Here is a 20,718-nt window from a genome sequence, read left to right on the forward strand (position 1 = left end):
TGAAAGTTCAACTTATATGACAGATAAAACATGAGAAATAAAAACATTACCATATGTCAACATTTTAAAAATAAAGAACTCAGTACAAAAAGGGATAGAATAATCATAATTACCCTCTGAAAAAAGACAAACAAAACATTAACAAATCGATTTAAAGAACATCATGAGAAACTAAAAATGCTGACAATTATAAGATATCATTCAACATATTTACCCAGATAATTTTGTTTGAGAAGGTAACATTAAAATGCAGCCGCACATTCTTCAACTTAATGATTTGCACTTAACCCTTTCTCACTCAGAAGCATAGTGAAAATGGCTATGTGCAAACAGCATAAAACCAGAACAGCCTGCGAGTTACTTGCAGTCTGTTCAGGTTTTATGCTGTTTGCTGCTCACCAGTATCTAAGGGTTGGAAATGAAGCCTTTAAAATTTGAACCAAGGTATTTAATAAAATTTAACTTTCTTAGGAAACTTGAAACTTGCTAATTTGATGAAACGCCCATTTATATTATTATATTCAATGGCGTTGTACAAAACATATATATGTACATAAAATTGAGAAAAAAGGAGTGATTTATACTATAATGAAGTAGTAATTAAAGGATTAATAATCTAAAATTGTGTGATATAAATAACAAGAGGGCCTGAAAGGCCCAAAGTCGCTCACCTGAGATAACAAGATATTATTGGAACAAATCTTCTGACCAAGTTTCATGAAAATCGGAAAATAAATGTGGCCTATAGAGTGTAAACAAGGTTTTACTAAAGCCATATTAGGAAAAATGCCCCGCCCCCTGGCAGCAATGTTTTTCAACCAACCGGCATCATTTTTTAACTCTTCCAATATATTATTGGGTTGTATCTTCTGACCAAGTTTCATGAAGATCGGACAGTAAATGTGGCATCTAGAGTGTTAACAAGGTTTTACTATAGCCATATAAGGAAAAATGCCCCGCCCCTTGGAAGCCATGTTTTTCAAGCAAACATAATTATTTTCGAACTCATCCAAGATATTATTGCGACCAATCTTATGACCAAATTTCATGAAGATTGGACAATAAATGTGTCCTCTAGAGTGTTAACAAGGTTTTACTAAAGCCATATATAGCCATATAAGGAAAAATGCCCCGCCCCTGGTGGCCATGTTTTTAAAGCAACCAAAACCATTTTCGAACTCATCCAAGATATCATTGGGACAAATCTTCTGACCAAGTTTCATGATGATCGGAAAATAAATGTGACCTCTAGAGTGTTTAATTTTTTTTACTATAGCCATATAAGGAAAAATGCCCCGCCCCCAAGGTGGCCATGTTTTTCAACCAACCGGCATAATTTTTGACCTCATTCAAGATATTATTGGGATGAATCTTCTGACCAAGTTTCATGAAGATTGGACAATAAATGTGGCCTATAGAGTGTTAACAAGATTTTACTATAGCAATATATATAGCCATATTAGGAAAAATGCCCCGCCCCTTGGCAGCCATGTTTTTCAAGCAAAGGTTACCATTTTCAAACTCATCCAAGATATCATTGGGACAAATCTTCTGACCAAGTTTCATGAAAATCGGCAGCCATGTTTTTCAACCATCCGGCATCATTTTCGAATTCGTCCAAGATATTATTGGGATGAATCTTCTTACCAAGTTTCATGAAGATTGGACATTAAATGTGGCCTCTAGAGTGTTTACAAGATTTTACTATAGCCATACATAGCCATATAAGGAAAAATGCCCCGCCCCCTGGCAGCCATGTTTTTCAAGCAAAGGTTACCATTTCTGAACTCATCCAAGATATCATTCGGACAAATCTTCTAAGCAAGTTTCATGAAGATCGGAAAATAAATGTGGCCTCTAGAGTGTTAACAAGGTTTTACTATAGCCATATAAGGAAAAATGCCCCGCCCCCTGGCAGCCATGTTTTTCAACCAACCGGCATCATTTTCAAACTCGTCCAAGATATTATTGGGATGAATCTTCTGACCAAGTTTCATAATGATTGGACAATAAATGTGGCCTCTAGAGTGTTTACAAGATTTTACTATAGCCATATATAGCCATATAAGGAAAAATGCCCAGCCCCTTGGCAGCCATGTTTTTCAAGCAAAGGTTACCATTTCTGAACTCATCCAAGATATCATTCGGACAAATCTACTGAGCAAGTTTCATGAAGATCGGAAAATAAATGTGGCCTCTAGAGTGTTAACAAGGTTTTACTTTAGCCATATAAGGAAAAATGCCCCGCCCCCTAGCGGCCATGTTTTTCAACCAACCTGCATCATTTTCAAACTCGTTCAAGATATTTTTGGGATGAATCTTCTGACCAAGTTTCATGAAGATCTGACAATAAATGTGGCCTCTAGAGTGTTAACAAGATTTTACTATAGCCATATATAGCCATATAAGGAAAAATGCCCAGCCCCTTGGCAGCCATGTTTTTCAAGCAAACGTAACCATTTTCAAACTCATCCTAGATATCATTGAGACCAATCTTCTGATCAAATTTCATGAAGATTGGACAATAAATGTGGCCTCTAGAGAGTTAACAAGGCAAATTTTGACAGCACATGATGGACGACGCACGACGGACAAAAAGCGATCACAAAAGCTCACCATGAGCACGTTGTGCTCAGGTGAGCTTAAAATGCTGTAAGACACTTAAGCAATAAAACAATGCCGGCTACACTATTAAAACACACTTTAAGTAAAATATTATGAAATAAATTGATATAACTAGGGTTAAGACAATAATTCTATTGATATTATGAGCAAATTTTTGGGGACATAAAGACACTGTTTTTCATTAACTAAGGAACTACAAATGTATGAAAATACCTATCTAACTGGTAAAGGGTTAATCAAGCCTTACCTCCTTATAAGGAAGCAGGCAACTGGTTCATTATTCTGGTCTATGGCTCGGTGTAGGAGGGACTGGTGACACCCGCCAGGTCCAGGCAACCACAGGTCAACGTCACAGCCCTGCTTCACCTGCACATATTGGAGATATGGGAAACTAGGGACCAGAAACATGGGAGATATTGGAAACTAGGGACCAAATCACCTGCACACATGGGAGATATGGAAAACTAGGGACCACATCACCTGCAAACATGGGAGATATGGGAAACTAGGGACCAGAAACATTGATACTTAAAGTGAACAGCTTGAGGTGTGTGCAAACAAAATGTTGGGTTAAGTACAAAAGTCAAGAGAATACAACTCCTGTACTAATATGTGTAAAAGTTGCTAAGCATTGATTGCATATAAATGAAGAGATTAAGATGTTGCTGTTGCATGGTGGATATGGTGTCCAACCAGCGATCAAGGGGTCCTGGATTCAATTTCGCACTCTGGGAGCGCTCTCATGATCTTGGGACACCTAGAACTGGTTCTACTGAGGAACATAAATGTGTGTCAAAATAGGCTCAAGGGTTTCCATGCAGAAATGACTTCAATAAATAAGTTTTGATAAATAAATGAGTCATAATCCATGAAAAGAGGGTTAAATGCATGTGCCTAAAGTGAAATCCCAGATTAGCCTGTGCAGTCCGCACTTTCCGCTTTTTTCTGTTTAAGAAAGTCTCTTCTTAGCAAAAAGCAAGTTAAGGCGGAAAGTGTCATCCCTGATTAGACTGCACAGGCTAATCGGGACGACACTTTACGCACATGCATTAAACGCCCTTTTCACAGAGCATGGCCCAAATGTATTCAATGCACAAAATGAGCAGCAATACATACAAGAGTCTGAGCTATGTCTTCCTGTCCGGTGTCCAGTGCCTGCCAGAGTGGACAGTTGCCGTGGTCATCCACCATGTCCATGTCGACACCCCGCTGACACAACACCTCCACCACCACAGGCAGGTGGCGCTCTATAGCGTGCTGTAAAGGGGTCTGGTTCTCACTGGTCCTGAACACCACCAACATGAATTTATTACTATGAATTTTTCGACGCATCTGTTAATTGGCTTTTTCAATTTTTAAAGCTTGTTTTACAGTTGTTCAGTACCTCGGTGATCAGTAAGTAGGTAGGTAGGTACTCAAGAAGTTATTAGGAGAGCAATTCATGCTACCTTCAGCCAGTGTTATACACTAAAGGTATTCATGAAACAGAACATTAGTTCAATGATATAAGCTAAGCTGGGGTCACTGCTTTCAAATGGTCGATTCAAAGCGTTGAGCACCTTTACCTGTTTGATGACTAACTTTTACCCAGAATCAACCACAAAACATACATGAGTAGTCATAAATATAAGAGGAGAATTGGGAAGAATGGTCATAGAAATTACTTTACAACCGATCACTTCAAAAATTATGTTTATGACCTCGTATATTGTTTATATTAAAAAACATCTATTGATATTTCAAAAAGACATCAAAACCTTTCATATGCATCACATTTACAGCAATATCAACAAAATAAACTGCTGAATATCACTCGGGACAGATATTGCATGTAGATGTAACACTTACTTCATAGCCAGGTCTGCCTGGTGTTCAATCAGAAACAATGCCCCAGAGATGTCTTGTTTTTCAATTGCTTGGTGAAGAAGTGTTAGTCCGTCAGAATTCTTCTCGTTAATGTTTGCCCCAGCCCCAAGAAGTTTCGCTGATTCCTCATACAAATGGCTCCACAGCGCCAAACCCAACACTGTCTGTCCGTCAGAATCCTTGATGTTGAAATTTGGAATGACTTTGTTGTTTTCTGAACACTGCGCGGCTTCCACTAAAAGAAATACTGATACTGATATTTTATGAAAGTAGCGCTTAAACATGAGCAAATGCATATCACAAACAATTCCTGTCCTAAACAAGAGATGTGTTTGTCAGAAACGTAACGCCCCCTATTGCGCCACTTTGAAATAAAATTTCAATATATCATTTGGCAGGTTTAGAAATTATCTCCCTTTTAAAGCTTATTACTTCCCTTGGATTGTATTTTTTATTTTTGACCATGAAGGATGACCTTGACCTTTCACCACTCAAAATGTGCAGCTTCATGAGATACACATGCATGCCAAATATCAAGTTGCTATCTTCAATATTGCAAAAGTTATGGCCAATGTTAATGTTTTCGGATGGACGGACGGACAGACAGACTGACGGACAGTTTAACTGCTATATGCCACCCTACCGGGTGCATAAAAATAAACAAGAAAAGCAAATCTCCCCATATAAACAATGATCTTCAGAAATGTATGCAAAATAACAATGAACTATCGATGAATTCAAAACACCACCAATCGCATTAACATTCCATTCATAACCTCAAACCTATGTTAAACAGGAAGGTCTTGGGCAGATGTATGCACTTTTTGTAAAAGGAGAGCAAAAAAGGCTAATGCAATTTATTTTTGTAAAAACCATGGACAATCACTCAAAGTTCTTATCTTTTTTGGCCAGTCAGCAAAATAAGACTCCATTTTATGTCAACACACTTTTGCAGAAAGTTTGGTGAAGATGAGATAAGAACTGCACAAGAACCAAAACAGAGAATTTCACATTTTTTTTACCAACAAACATCAATAACTCCTAAGTGGCTGGTGCACACTGGCTGGTCATTGATCTTGGCCATTATTTTATGTAAACTAACATTTTAAATAAGTTTAGTGAATGTGTTATGAAAACTGTATGATTAATAGTAAATTTCACATTTTTGCATCAACAAAGGGCATAACTTGAAAAAAAAACCTGTTCTGGAGCTCTTTGTAATTCAATTAAGTAACATAATTATTACCCATTAAATCAGACACTCACATTTAAATTGCAGGAAGATAGCTAAAATATCTGCATGATTGCTGAGGAGTGCCAAATGTAGCGGCGTCTGCTGACTAACTGGTGCTGTGTCTGCATCTGTAAGCAGCTCAGAAGGGAGACTACTCAAGGGAGGCTCAATTGTCCTGGTCTGGGCATTAGGGTTACCTCCCTTGTTCAGTAAAACTTTCACGAGATTTGTAAGTCCTTTTTCACAAGCAATATGCAATGGGGTCTCCCCCTGAAATACATTTATTATAAACATCAGGAATCTGAAAAAATAAATTAGCAGGTACTAATTTGTGTCTAACTTTTTGGAATTAGATAATTTCTTTTAAAACTTAATAAATTATACATACTGTTTACACATTATTTTCAGGTTAATATCAATGTGCATTCCAGACAATGATTAAGTCCCAATATTATATTTGAAAACAAAGTCCTTGTATAATAAAGAATATAAACTCTACCTTGTGATTGGCCAAGCTTGGCTTTGACCCGTGTGATGCAAGAAAAATGGCGGCTTTCTCATTTCCCTGTCTTGCAGCACAATGGAGGACAGTGTCACCTACAAACAAAATATAACAAAATAATTGTTTTAAAGGTTTGAGGTTTTGAAACTGGCGCAAAACATAACTTTTTATCACTTAATCAATGTGTTACTTAGAGACTTAAGGTATTTAAAAGTAATAATATCTTACAATTAATTAAAAGGTAAAATCTTGCTTACAATTTGTATTCTACACAAACTAATTAAACCTGAATGTGTCTATTTAAAAAAATGCCGTTGTTTTTATTACTCTTGTTTAAGACAATAGTTAAAAGGGGGACCCTTAGGGTGCTTGAATGCTCATCTGAGAAACTGCAGCTCAGTGGAATAATACTTGGTTTGGGGCAAGTGTTGACCTCAGGAAAATGACAACTATACAACTATACCAATAAATACACCTGTGCCTTGTAATTGTACAGTTTTTTTAGTCATAAGTTCAAATAACCAGGTTACTCCTACCACCCCCCCGATTATGACCCTACTGTCAGTTTAAACATATTTTATTGTATATAAACATTCATTTACAAATAATTACATATAATAGACAGTTTGAGGTACATGTATTCAAAGGGATTGGGCCTAGAGTTATACCAACATCATCGAAGGGCCCTCTCCATTATGACAGTTTTTTTGTAAAGGTTAACAAGATGGGTATGCCAAGATACAGGTAATTTGGTAGTCCAATGTTGTATGTACATACTTAATAAAGCAAAGTTCTGGAAGGTAGAAGTAAAATACATCAGCGTGTTAAAATAACGAAATTGTTTATACAGAGTAAGTGGCTAATATAAAGTTTGTGTATACTTAATATTGGACGAATGAGACAAAAAGAAAAAAAAACTAATAAAAAAAACAATATAATAATTATGAACAAAGATACACATGCTTACAAAAACCCTGACCAGCTCGGCCATATTCTTCCTTTCAACTTGATATTGAAAAGCTTAGGCGGTGTTATTATGTACTGGTTAATTGATTGTTACACATTAAATCGTTTTGTTCTTTTGATAAATAACTGAACTTCTTGAAAGAGCTTACAATTATCTTCGTAGTTCAAAGTTTGTATGCCAAACATGAGTTTTTATGCATTAATTGGATAAAATATACGCGTGTTTATAAACATTTGTAAGCGTTCGTCCTGATTGCGTGAACATTTAAAGAAGTAATGGTCCGCGTCCTCGGTGTGGTAACCACAGCTACATTTGGGTGAGTCAGTTAGGTGATTTTCAAAAAGATGCGCTCTCAGATCACTTCATTGGTTTCATATTCGAGCATGTATTACTTGGTATGTTCTCTCACCCTGTGAATAATATGCACAATAATACATATTCCTCCAATGTATTTGAATTTCGTATATCAGGATCAAGATCGTTCCATAGTCTGATTGCTGATGGTATAGCAGAGTTTGAGTATATTTCAAGTCGTCTAGGTAATGCAAGTAGATTACCACAATTTCGTAGGTAATACACGGAATTTTCATTTACGGTTGTTGGAAACATGTCCGAAAGATATTCTGGTAGGGTACCCGGTGTATGTTTGTAAACTAATATTAGTTTTTGAATGCAGCGCCTGTGTTCCAGTGATACCCAGCCAATTTCAGTAAGTAAATTGGTTATAGATAACAATCTCGTTAAACCACTAACTATTCTAGCGGCGTCATATTGAATTTTTTCTAAAATATCTTTTTCATATTGTGTACAATTATCCCAAATGACCGACGAGTATTCTAATACAGGACGTAAATATGATACGTATATTTGGTTTAGCGTGTGACGTTTTAATTTGAACTTTAGCATTCTCATAGATCCTAATATTTTAGATGCTCTGCTAAGAATAGCGTTAATGTAATTGTGCCATTTACCATTTTGACTGAACAAGAGACCTAGGTGTTTATGGGTTTCAACAAAGCCCAACTGATTGCCGTCAAAATGTAGTTGTTTTTTTTGCATGTCCAATTATGAGAAAAAGATAACTTCCGTTTTAGAGGGATAAAAGGAAACCAACCATTGTTTGGCCCATGTATTGATTTGGGTAAGGTCATTGTTGACGATCCTTTCCATAAAAGCATGGTCATTTGAGGTGAATGAAAGTAAGCTGTCATCTGCAAACAGTCTTACGTTACTAAGTAAGTTATCAGAGATGTTGTTAACATAGACAAGAAAAAGGAGAGGACCTTAAACAGATACTTGGGGTACCCCAGCTTTGATAGATATCTCATTGGAAAATGTGGTATGAACAAACACCCGCTGTGTGCGGTTATATAAGGAATTTGATAACCAATTAAGGACATTTCCAGATATTCCATACTGCCGTAGCTTGAAAAGAAGCCCTTTATGCCAAACGCGATCAAAAGCCTTGGAAATGTCGCAGAAGACCATGCACGTGCTTTGTCTGTCGTCAAGTGCTTTGCATTTTTGATTATATATGTCAATAAGTTGATATGTAGTCGAGTGACCAGGCTGGAAACCCGATTGATATTTGTAAATAAGTTTGTTTAGATGCAAATGATTACATACATATTTAAATACTACACGTTTCATTACTTTTTCTACGCAACTGATAAGAGAGATCGGCCGGTAGTTTGACGGTTGCTCTTTGTTACCCTTTTTGAAGAAAGACATTACGTTTGCCTTTTTCCAAGAGCTAGACTCTACTGTTAAAACTTGAACAAACTTTGTATATGACCACTCTCATATTATATTATAAATATCAAAGCTCTGGGCCTTTTCTTAGATATTTAATTCTTTATGCTATACCGTAATTACTCTAAGTTTTTGAACACCCTCTTTTTTAGCAAAAATAATCATTGTTCACGACACTCAATTTTCGGACATACAGGTTTTCGTTCATAATTTATGTCTCAAAATTTTTGGAAAGTATATTTTGCAGCGGAATTCTACAGACTTCAGCCCTGTTTTGCTTATCTTGTGACACTTTGAGCATGGATTTTTACAAACAGATTAAGGTCATAAAACCTGGCTGATGCATGTCTGAGGGCAATTGATCACAACATTTGCATAATATGGTAAATATTATATGTATATCGGTAGAAAATAATGGATTCACTAAACAACATTTGAAACAGTTTTGTCATATTAAGGAAGCAGAATGTTTTATGTTTTTACTTTTTGGTTTTATCATTTCAGGCAAGATTAAGCAAATCTATGAAATTGTTTTGATTTCAAAGCAGAAAAAGAAGAGTACATCACAATACAATTATTGCGGACCGCACAGGTTAATCTGGGACGATACTAAACAAATTTTTTAAATAAATTTCATTTTAATTATTAAATACTTACCTGTTATCTTATGCTTATACTTTCCAAGGGGAAATAACTCATCCGGAATTTTAACTGGGAATCCGCCACCTCAATACCGTAATACAGGCCAGGTTAAACATAGTGCAATGCAACCTAGCCAAAAATCGGTAACCAACCCTCAATATTCTTTCAATATATATACAAAAATATTAATCGAATAGCGGGGTGGGAGGTGGGACTTACCGATAACAGGTAAGTATTTAATAATTAAAATGAATTTTATTTAAAAAATTTGTTTTAATGTCATAAATACTGACCTGTTATCTTATGCTGATTTTGCAGCTGCGGTGGGAAGGTTCGTATATATTTTCCCAACACAGTAGAACCCATAAACAGGGTTATCAGCTAATGATATCAAGTAATCTTCGTTAAAACGGTATTAATTATGACTTCTCGGACAGAGTAATATGTCTATGTCGTAAAGAAGACACTACCGTTAGTGAAACCACAACAAGCCCAAACGTATACAAATTGTATTGTTGGCACTTCAGAAAACGAAGATAAAAAGATGACAAGGTGGTCGGATTCCTCCAGTAAACAGCTTAGAGCACGTCAAAAAGTGGGGTGTGATTAATATATGCCCACAAAACAGACAGAGCTCTTAATTCATGCGGTCAGATCCTAAAAAGGAATGAATCCTTAGATAGGATAAGATTAACTTTCCTTAGTCGAGGTCTAACCCCGAGAAATAGAAGCCGCAGACACATCCCCCCCCCTTTTTTGGGGAAATGAAGAGTGTCTTTGAGAACCTCGAATGGACTTCTGACTAACACTGCTGAGATAGAACTTCAAAGCCCTGATTGCCCAAAGAAGTTTATCCTCATCTTCATGACTACCAGTTTAAGAAAACTTGGAAACTTGAAGGTAGAAGCCATATAGAGGACTTGATATTAAGCAAGGAATCCTGGCTGACACAACAAAGTGAAAACGACAATAGATCCAACTGGAATTGGTCGTATTCAACAGAAAAAGCATGAATTTCACTTCTCCGTATGGTAAAAGCCATAATAAGAAGGAAAACCGTCTTAAAATTATATTGGAACTGTTAATAAGCCTGATGAAAAAGGTTCATAGGGAGCTCATTAAGCATCCCAACATGTTACACAAGTCAAAACCGCTTAAGAAGGTAAAGGAACGAAAAACATAGTGTTGACGTTCCATAGTTTGGATCAGTTCCAAAATAGGTAAGACAGCACAGAGTTGCGATGACTTACACAAAACAAGGTATACGAAAGCATAATCTCTATCCTTTGATGAAGAAAAGAACAAATTTCTTATCATCAAGAAAAAGATGAGAAAAACCTCTATGTATCTAGCAGAGTGATTAAGGTAATAACTATGCTCTCAATTACCCAGTAAAAAATGAATTTCCATAGAACCTTTATACAGTTCTGATGGAATTATCCTTGCACAAGTAACAAGGATTGAAACTCTAACAGAAAAACGTTCTTCTGTAGAGATAACTAAAAGTTATTAATGGCCAGACATGAAGTGGCACATGTTTGGATCAGTAAAAATATGTCTCAGTGAGATATGATATTTGACCTGTGAAGAAGTTTCCTGAAAATAATTGTACAGGAGACTTAAAAGTTCGTAGAACCATAATCCCATGGTTCATTAAGTATATTTCATGAAATTATGGCAAAAACTCAGTTATTGCAAAAACTCACCAAGAAGGCAAGATATTCCAGTTTATGTCAATGGACGAATGTATAACAATCGCACACCCTGCTGGATCGATTTCTGTGAACTGCATTGTTGACGTTGTTCAGCATACCGGTATACACTGCGATATACGATCGCATAACGCTAATAACTAGCGTTTGATGATAAACAACATTCTTTGATATACTATGTACACCATGCAACTCGTCTGCAACTTCACTGCCGCGCATGCGCAATTACATTATTGAACCCAACGGAAAAATAATTCGAAAGAAAGAACTGCAGGACAAAACGTCCAACAGGGCGTTGAGACGAACTGGTATGAGAAAGACGATAGAAAAAATTTGTTGTTCTTGCAAAGAACGAATAAGTTCCTGATTTCCAGTTACAAGGAGTGATAATATGATCACCTCCGTGTCTGTAAGTAAACCACGACCGATGTGTGATAGTTGAAACCATCACAAAGGAATCGTGAAAATGTGTTGTAAATGAAAAACAGCTAAAAAGAATTTTCGCTTTTCAAGATGTAGATGTGCAGGTGATATTCGTTAGGATACCACATAATTGAGAAAATCAAGATACGTTGTTCTATGTGATCGTCCATAACCTTATCTGCTCACATCTGTATAAGATGTAAGGAAGGTTGTGGTAGAATAAACTATATTCTTGCCAAGATAATCTTCTAGTCTAGACACCACTGAATAGTGGTAAATAATGACAAAAAGATGGTAATCTGTGTCATTAAATAATCACGAGATTAATACAATTATCTTAAAAATAAAGCTGAAATGGACGTAAGAAAAGACGTCTCAGCAGAAGGACCGGTGACCGGACCGGTAAATACCGACCGGTGACCGGAACCATTTGTCAAGGATGGGTGGGCAAAGAAACCACGGCAAGCCGAACTTTCCCACTCCAAACACACTTGAAAATTGGTAGAATAGGACAGTGTTTAACACTTATAAGTTTATGACCTATCTACAGAATATAGCCTCTTCTTGAACCAATAACAGGCGCCTTTAAAATCCTGGATAATACAGGTCGCGAAGTCATCGATTTGCGAAGTACGGAAATATGATTGATAGTGGTACCTCCGGAATCGGAGGTGTGATGGCAGAAAAAGGTGAAAACCCTAGGGGTAACCTTAAGCGGGTCCACGCTTGACGGTAGAATGAATGGAAGTCTTAAATTCTGACTTGATTAATCCATCAAGACGGAAGACGGCCTGTTATGGCCAGAAGTGTAATAGAAGAATAACTTTAAGATGAGGTCCCTCCAGATCCTAGGATCTAAAATCTGAGTTCAATAGGTCCTAAGCCATCTACAAGACTGTAGCCGCTATGCGGTCAATCTGATAAGCAATCCTATGTATCAAAACTCTTGTTGATTCCAGTAGCTTGAAAATATGCACTGCCGTAGGAGCAATAGAAAAGCAGAAGTCGATACAAATGTCGTCTTGCTAATCCTGCTAGCGTCATTAATGTGTCCCAACTGTTCCGTGACACTGACTGCAAAGTCTGTAGCCGACAGGTATAGGCGGTTAAAACAATTCATCCTTCGGGTCTCGAACATAAATTAATAGAGGTCAAATAGTAATGTTCGACCTCAATGCTAGTCTCCGAGCCCACTTCAGCCGATCTATCTGCAAGACCATTAGTCTGCATGTAGCCGGTTGAGATAGAAGTACAAATAACAGATATAGCATGATTTGGTAACCGTCGCCAGTAGAACATCAGTATTGAAAAACACAAAAAGTCATGTAGATTGTTGAATCCATAAAATATAGTATTCAATACAATCATAGCCAGGGGTATACAACTATGTAATGTAGACGATACCCGTGATACTAAAAATTGACCGATGAAAACACAGTGGAATACCGGTAATTGGTAAGTGGTGACCGAACCGGACTGGTCAATGACCGGTAACTGTAGCCCGGTGAACGGACCAGTCATAATATGACCGGTGACGTTACCAGTTAAAGACCGAAAAATGGTGGAATCCATATGGTCTGTTATCAATGTCAAGCACTGCTCGGAAAAGAAGATCATGCCAAAAAATCCAATCCGATGGCGATGAGACATCACTTATTCTGACCGGTGATCAGTGATCGGTGATATGACTGATGAATGGTGACCGATGTCCGGTGATCGGGACCGGTATAATATAACTGCGTCAGAATGGAAATATCTGGTGCAGAAGAATGACCATCCACGAAGTCATCTGATAATGTTAACCGGAAAACAACGGTAGATTATCAGTATTAATAGGCATAAGTGTCCTTGTAGTCGTAGTGGAGAAAAGAACAGCTTATCCCGAAGCCTGAATGTTAAACGAACTAGTGTTCGTATACAACTACGGCTCGGTGACTGCAACATGTGTGGATGCCATAAGAAAAACCATCACACGTGGAATGGAGACATGATATTCCTAAAGGAATAAAATGGAGAACGTCGATATGACCAGTAGGTTCATTAACGCCTACGTGAGAAGTGGCGACATCCATATAACTTCGATGCCGAAATATTGTTCGGCTACGCTGGAAATATTGTCTTCTACAATATTGTCTCCGTGAGCATTGACATGATCGCTTACGAGCGTATCAACGCCGAGAACTGCTCAATGAAGGAGAGGTATGTTCGATAACTATCCAGTGGTGCTCAATGCAGTCCGCTGATGTCTACGTGAAGGTTGACGACGTCCTCGTTTCCTGCGATGTCGAGATCTGGATCGGCCGAGATGTGGATCGGCTGCGATGAGACCGAGATCTTCTAGAATAACGTCTCCGTGAGTGACGACGTGATCGCTTACGAGAGCCGCGACGATGAGAACTGCTCGACGAAGAAGAGCGTGTCCGATGTCTAATCCTTGATGAAGACGATGTATTCAACGAAGAATAGGAGAATAATTCAATGAAGAAGACCGAGTTCTTCTTCTTGACCGGTGACTGGTGTTATCGGTGGCAGGCCTAACTGATGACTGTTGACCGGTGACCGGAGCGGTGATCAATGACCAGACCGGTGACATGACCTGACCGGTGACATGACCGGTGACCGGACTGGACCGGTGACATGACCGGTGACATGACCGGTGACCGGACCGGACCGGTGATCAATGACCGGACCGGTGACCGGACCGGACCTGTGACATGACCGGTGACCGGACCGATGACCGGACCGGTGACATGACCAGTGACCGGACCGGACCGGTGATCAATGACCGGACCGATGACCGGACCGGACGTCGATCAATGGTCCGTGATCAACGTCCCCGGTGACGTACCGGTCATATCATGACCAGTGTTGTCACCGGATAATGACCGTATGGCGGATGCCAAATGGTCCGGCATTGGTCGATGTCCTTGACCAATGCCATCGGGCAAAGACCGGCTGACGGGCGTCGCCATATGGTCTGATGTTGACCGACTGTCTAAGAGACTTAGCATAGTACGGTCGCGATCGTGCCCGATACCCGGTGACTGATACTGCAACTATCATCCATGATCTGCGAAGTCACCGGGTATTTATCCACTCTTGTTTCTGCGACCATCATGTAGTCGAATATATGAAAAACAAGAGCAAAGCATGTTCAACCATAAACTGGTCACAGACCAGATTATCATACGGCACATAAAATCATTATTTGACCATAATGAAAATTATAATAATACTGCCGTAGATCATAAATTAAACAAAAGTTTAATTCAAAACAGATGAAAAATAAAATGACGATCAATTAGATTGTCATACGGAACGTTAAAATCATTATTGCACACAATGGCAAATGATAAACAATCTGTCAATAGAAGAACACGCTTTGCACGATCTCGTAACACATTAGAAGAACATGCTTTGCACGTTCTAGCAATGTATTAGAAGAGCACGTTTTGCACGTGGTCGTTCGCGCCTGAAAACACCCAGCATGGTAGAAATAAACCATTGTTCGATAAAAACAAGCATGGCTTACCTTTTACAAATGAAACAAAATCCATTAAATCCACACAAATTAATCCGAATGAGAAATAAAAAGATAAATAACACAATTTATCTATTCAAAACCCCAATCAACCAAGTGAAAAACAATATTTTAATTCAGAGCCGTAAAAGACACGTATACACCTGGTTGATCCGGAAAGAATATTGAGGGTTGGTTACCGATTTTTGGCTAGGTTGCATTGCACTATGTTTAACCTGGCCTGTATTACGGTATTGAGGTGGCGGATTCCCAGTTAAAATTCCGGATGAGTTATTTCCCCTTGGAAAGTATAAGCATAAGATAACAGGTCAGTATTTATGACATTAAAACGCACATGCACTAAACCCCCTGTTTCCAGAGCATGGCTCATTTATATGTATAAAAATGGTTATCTACTCAGAGGGGCCAGTTTGACCCCCAGGGGCATAAATTGACAAACTTCATGGTGAATCTCTATATGATGCTTCATGCAAAACATGGAAACCTTTTGCTCGAGGGTTCATACAAGAAGACTTTTACAGGTATAACCTATGGAGAACCCATGTCAATGGAAAAACTGGTGACCCACAGGGCCAGGACAGTATTGACCATAGAGGCAAATTAGAACGAGCTTTGAAAAGCATTATTGATGTAATATGTGTCATTTTGAATTAACCTCATAAGGTCAGACGACAGTTGGAAGAATAGACAAACAGACTGAAAAACTAAATGACTGCCAAACATATTATGCCTCTAGGGATCAGTTGATGCGGGGGGCATACAGACAATGCAAATTTGTTCAAATTGAAAAGGCACACATAAAGTTTATGTTTATTCTTTTAAAATAACACACAAAATGGAAATAAAACATGAAAACAAACATCTTCCTACCAGAGTCTGGTTCTGTGGAGTTTGGGTTACTTCCATGTTTGAGAAGGCAGGCAGCAAAACTGTTCTCTCCATACAAGTCTTCAGTGCGTCCATCTACACTCTCCCCCTGCAGACATGATCACAAGTTTCAGAAAAAGAAAATTGCTACTGAAAATATATTGCATTTGTCTAAGAAAAAAAGCAACTGAAATTTTGTTTTTGTATTAAGTACAGTGGCTCGAACTTTCTTGTCTCAAATTTCTGGTTGGTTGGAACTCTCCACAAAGCACCTATTTTGCATTGCTATATGTATATTTTCATATAAATTTCTGTCGGACGGCTCAAATTCGAAAGGCACAAAATATCAGATGGCTCGAACTGTTTTCAAAGTCCCGGTCACAGTTTTCACACATTCTTTTGTTTGTTTGGCACGAACTCACCTCAGGTCACAAAAGCTGTTAATCAATTAGGAGCATTTGATTAAAAGCTCGCCATAATTGCAAAAATGTCATAGTTTCAATCATTGATTGATTTGAGTAAAAGATGACATTTTGAAGCATGTTTTGTAGATGCAGTATTATTATGGCTGCATCACAACATGTACAATGTCATCTTGATGGAATAAAAAAATTTGTATCTATACGACAACCCTTGAACAAAAACACAGATTTACATCATGTAATTCTTAAAAAAAGAACAGGCAAATAAATACATTAATGTAGTGCTGTTGAATATTTCAATGATATGCCTGTAGTGCTTATGCACGTTTTGTTTTTTAGTTCTGTGTCTTACTTGTACCAGTAAATGTGCTTTGTAAAAGCATGCTGATAAACATTTATTAAATGATATTTGTTTCAGATTTGCTTGTATGTGTAACTGCTTTTAAATATTGATTCATACAAATATTAAGTATAAACTTGGTTCTTATTAATTCAGAGTTTAGGCATTATGAATACTCTTCCACTGAAGATGTACATCTATTGCAGAATTATGTTAACATAAGTATAATAGAAATCATTTGGCTCGAATTTCAGATGGCGCGAACCTTTGTTGTCGGTCCCGGCAAGTTCAAGCCATCGGGTTTCAACTTTTACTCGTAAACAACTTTGGCTGAACATTAAAGTATCAAAACAGAATGAGGGCAGTTACATACATATCTTTCAGTGCATTTTATAGAAGTGACATTGGAATGTGCGGAGTGTTATTTAAAATTGCTAGTTGAATAATGTTGAATGATGAAGTTACAGTCCCCACAGAATGCAAACTACGCATATTTTGAGAATTGACCTCAAGTTCAACCTTGACATTGAATTTTTGCATTAGAGAATACAAGAGACATTTATTTTGCCAATTTATTATATTTATTATTATTATTATTACATTTATTATATCAATGTAAGCAAACCTCTTGTAAAGCAAGCCACAAGACTGTGAATCCATCAGCGTTTTTCAGCTCTAGATCAGGTCGTCCTTTCTGGATCAGCACATCAAACACAGGTCTGTTCTTGCAGAAGATGGCATTATGCAAGGGAGTACTAGCAAAAGAAAAAGAAATGTTGTTGCCATTTTTTTGCAAGTATAATAATATCCTTCATAATAATCTGCATTTGGATCAAAATAAAAAATTGCAACCCCCATATTATGTTTCATAATAATCATAACGTCTTTCATAATCATCTTTATTTGAATCAAATGATGCAATTCAAGCCTTTTATCATGTACATTAAAAAAAAATCATGTTTATTAATACTTTATCTCAACAGTGGCTTACTAAGACGAATGCTATGCATACACTGTCTCCTTAAGTATGTAACAGCAAGTGGACTTCCAAAAAAGTGGGAAAACTATCAAGCCAAAATGAAGGGAACTTCCATTCGATAAGTGCTACTGATTTAATTTTGGAGGTTGATGCTGCTTTATTTAATCTATTGAACCTATTTCATTAATGTTTGACGCCAAACAATGATTGCACTTTAGGGTTTCCTGCCGAGCTCCTGTACAATCAGAATCACAATCGGGAGCCTCTCAGACAATCAATAGAGCATTTGTCTGCCAGACTTTAATTTGACAGGGTGGCATTTGTTTCAATGAGCATACATTCAGGAGGGCTTTTGTCTGCTTGTCTTTATTTTCACACTGCGGCATATGTCCACAAGGGGATATGTCTGACATTTGTCCCAGTCATTGCTATTTTGAACAACAGAAAGAATGCCACCCTTGCCTTCCTGCAGCGTCCTGTGCATTCACATGGGCACCGGTGCCCAGCAGCAGCTCACAGATTCTGGCCAATCCTGCCATCACTTCCTCGCTGGTCAGTGCGGGGTTTAAACTGGCTGCCATGTGAAGAGGGCTCTCTTTATCCAGGTGTGTTACCATGTTCACGTCCGCTTTGTTCTTGATGAGAAACATGGACGAAAACTCGTCACCTGCAATAGTACCATTTGACACTATGTGTAATGAAAAAGCAAAACATAATGATGATGGATAATAGTCCAATTACTTTCTGTCTCCGCTGACAATTTGCATGCACATAATGTTTTTGAATATGGACTATATATTACCTACATCATTTCAATAGAAAAAAATGTTTTACAAAGAGCAAATAATAACATAAAATCTTCAATAATTGTGCAAAAATTGAACAAACATATGCCATATTATTTTAATGTTTCACATCTGATTGCCTATAATAGAGAAGAAACAAAATAATCTTACAGTAAAACTTCAATTTATTTAAAAGTTTGTGTTGTTCATAATATAACCGCATTTGAAACTATTAGGGGTTAACATAGTTATTAACTGTAGTGCAACAATGTGGACCATAACCTCGTTTAATGGCCTTGTGGAGGAGAGCCCTGCCTGTGTTGTCACGACGACTCGTGTCCACATGGTGACTGATCAGGGTCTGGGCGATGCTCTCCTGTCGTGACTTCAGTGCCAGGTCCAAGGGCAGGTCACCCTTTGTATCGACCTCATTCAGCTTCACGGACAACTGGAAACAACCACAATAGCCAAATATGAGTCGCGTTCTGAGAAAACTGCTTGTGCGTAAAGTGTCGTCCCAGATTAGCCTGTGCAATCCGCACAGGCTAATCAGGGACGACATTTTACGCCTAAATCGGATTTTTTCAAAGAAGAGACTTCATTCAAACAAAAAATGTCATAAAAGCAGAAAGAGTCGTCCCTGATTAGCCTGTGCGGACTGCACAGGCTAATCTGGGACGACACTTTACGCACATGCATTAAGCCAAATTTTCTCAGAACAAGACACATATCATCTGGAGCAATTAAAGACTCGTTGCCAGTTATAAGCTTACCTTACTACTCGAGAAAGACTACCACAGCATGACTTTGTAATAACACAGGTGCAGAATCTGATGCTCATAAGCTGTCATATGAGCCACACACTGTGAAAAAGGGGTTTAATGCAGAAGCGTAAAGTTTTGTCCCAGATTAGCCTGTGCAGTCCACATAAGCTAATCAGGGACGACACTTTCTGCTTCAAGTAGATTTTTGGCTAAGAAGAGACTTTCTTGAATTAAAAAATATCATTAAATAGGAAAGTGTCGTCACTGATTAGCCTGTGCCAACTAATCTTAATTAGCAAAGGCTAATCTGGTAGGACACTTAACGTACATGCACTAAACCCCTTTTTCACATAGCACGGCCCATACATATTAGAGAGTTCCCCAACACAATCAAGTTTTATGAGAAAAAGGAACAAGACCTCCAAAGTGTTCACCCTGAAGGCTGAAGGCATTTCATTTGTTAAGTGTTTCCACGCTGAAAAAAAGCACATTAAACAGTAGATCTTACCTGTGAATCAAACTCTATTAGGTAGAGGAACACCACGTCCTCCCGTCTGGCCCTAATGGCAGTGTGCAGTGGGTAGTCTGTCTTTGCCTTAAACATCTTGTACAGCAGGGCTGCAGGCATCGTGGCGAAATCCTCGCTTGTGAAGTCATTCTAAACAACAGTGGGTATAAAGTGAGATATGTGTCTGCTTACATGTAAAACATAGACAATGGGACAAAAGTGAGATGCATGTCTGCTTACATGTAAAACATAGGCAATGGGTCAAAAGTGTTATACATGTCTGCTTACATGTAAAACATAGGCAATGGGTCAAAAGTGTTATACATGTCTGCTTACATGTAAAACATAGACAATGGGTCAAAAGTGTTATACATGTCTGCTTACATGTAAAACATAGGAAATGGGTCAAAAGTGAGATGCATGTCTGCTTACATGTAAAACATAGGCAATGGGTCAAAAGTGTTATACATGTCTGCTTACATGTAAAACATAGACAATGGGACAAAAGTGAGATATGTGTCTGCTTACATGTAAAACATAGGCAATGGGTCAAAAGTGTTATACATGTCTGCTTACATGTAAAACATAGACAATGGGACAAAAGTGAGATATGTGTCTGCTTACATGTAAAACATAGGAAATGGGTCAAAAGTGTTATACATGTCTGCTTACATGTAAAACATAGACAATGGGACAAAAGTGAGATGCATGTCTGCTTACATGTAAAACATAGGCAATGGGTCAAAAGTGTTATACATGTCTGCTTACATGTAAATAAAACAAGGGGTC

At 38.0% G+C, this 20,718-nt stretch overlaps 1 protein-coding gene across 4 annotated transcripts in view; it reads right to left on the minus strand.

Annotated features, from left to right (window-relative positions):
• The window catches only part of LOC127870437 (rabankyrin-5-like), a 75,045-nt gene that overhangs the window by 35,199 nt on the left and 19,128 nt on the right, over window positions 1-20,718 (minus strand). For 3 of the 4 annotated variants that reach the window (XM_052413041.1, XM_052413031.1, XM_052413049.1), the window contains 10 exons: window positions 19,930-20,079; window positions 18,940-19,105; window positions 18,335-18,539; window positions 17,519-17,648; window positions 16,135-16,240; window positions 6,225-6,322; window positions 5,758-5,995; window positions 4,474-4,738; window positions 3,742-3,910; window positions 2,873-2,991 (listed from right to left, as the gene is read on the minus strand). In XM_052413041.1, coding sequence (XP_052269001.1) covers window positions 2,873-2,991; window positions 3,742-3,910; window positions 4,474-4,738; window positions 5,758-5,995; window positions 6,225-6,322; window positions 16,135-16,240; window positions 17,519-17,648; window positions 18,335-18,539; window positions 18,940-19,105; window positions 19,930-20,079 — 1,646 coding nt within the window. The remainder of the gene's footprint in view (window positions 1-2,872; window positions 2,992-3,741; window positions 3,911-4,473; window positions 4,739-5,757; window positions 5,996-6,224; window positions 6,323-16,134; window positions 16,241-17,518; window positions 17,649-18,334; window positions 18,540-18,939; window positions 19,106-19,929; window positions 20,080-20,718) is intronic. The other variant, XM_052413037.1, reaches the window with a different exon arrangement.

The sequence above is a fragment of the Dreissena polymorpha genome, chromosome 1, assembly GCF_020536995.1.
Source record: "Dreissena polymorpha isolate Duluth1 chromosome 1, UMN_Dpol_1.0, whole genome shotgun sequence".
NCBI classification, from domain to species: domain Eukaryota; kingdom Metazoa; phylum Mollusca; class Bivalvia; order Myida; family Dreissenidae; genus Dreissena; species Dreissena polymorpha.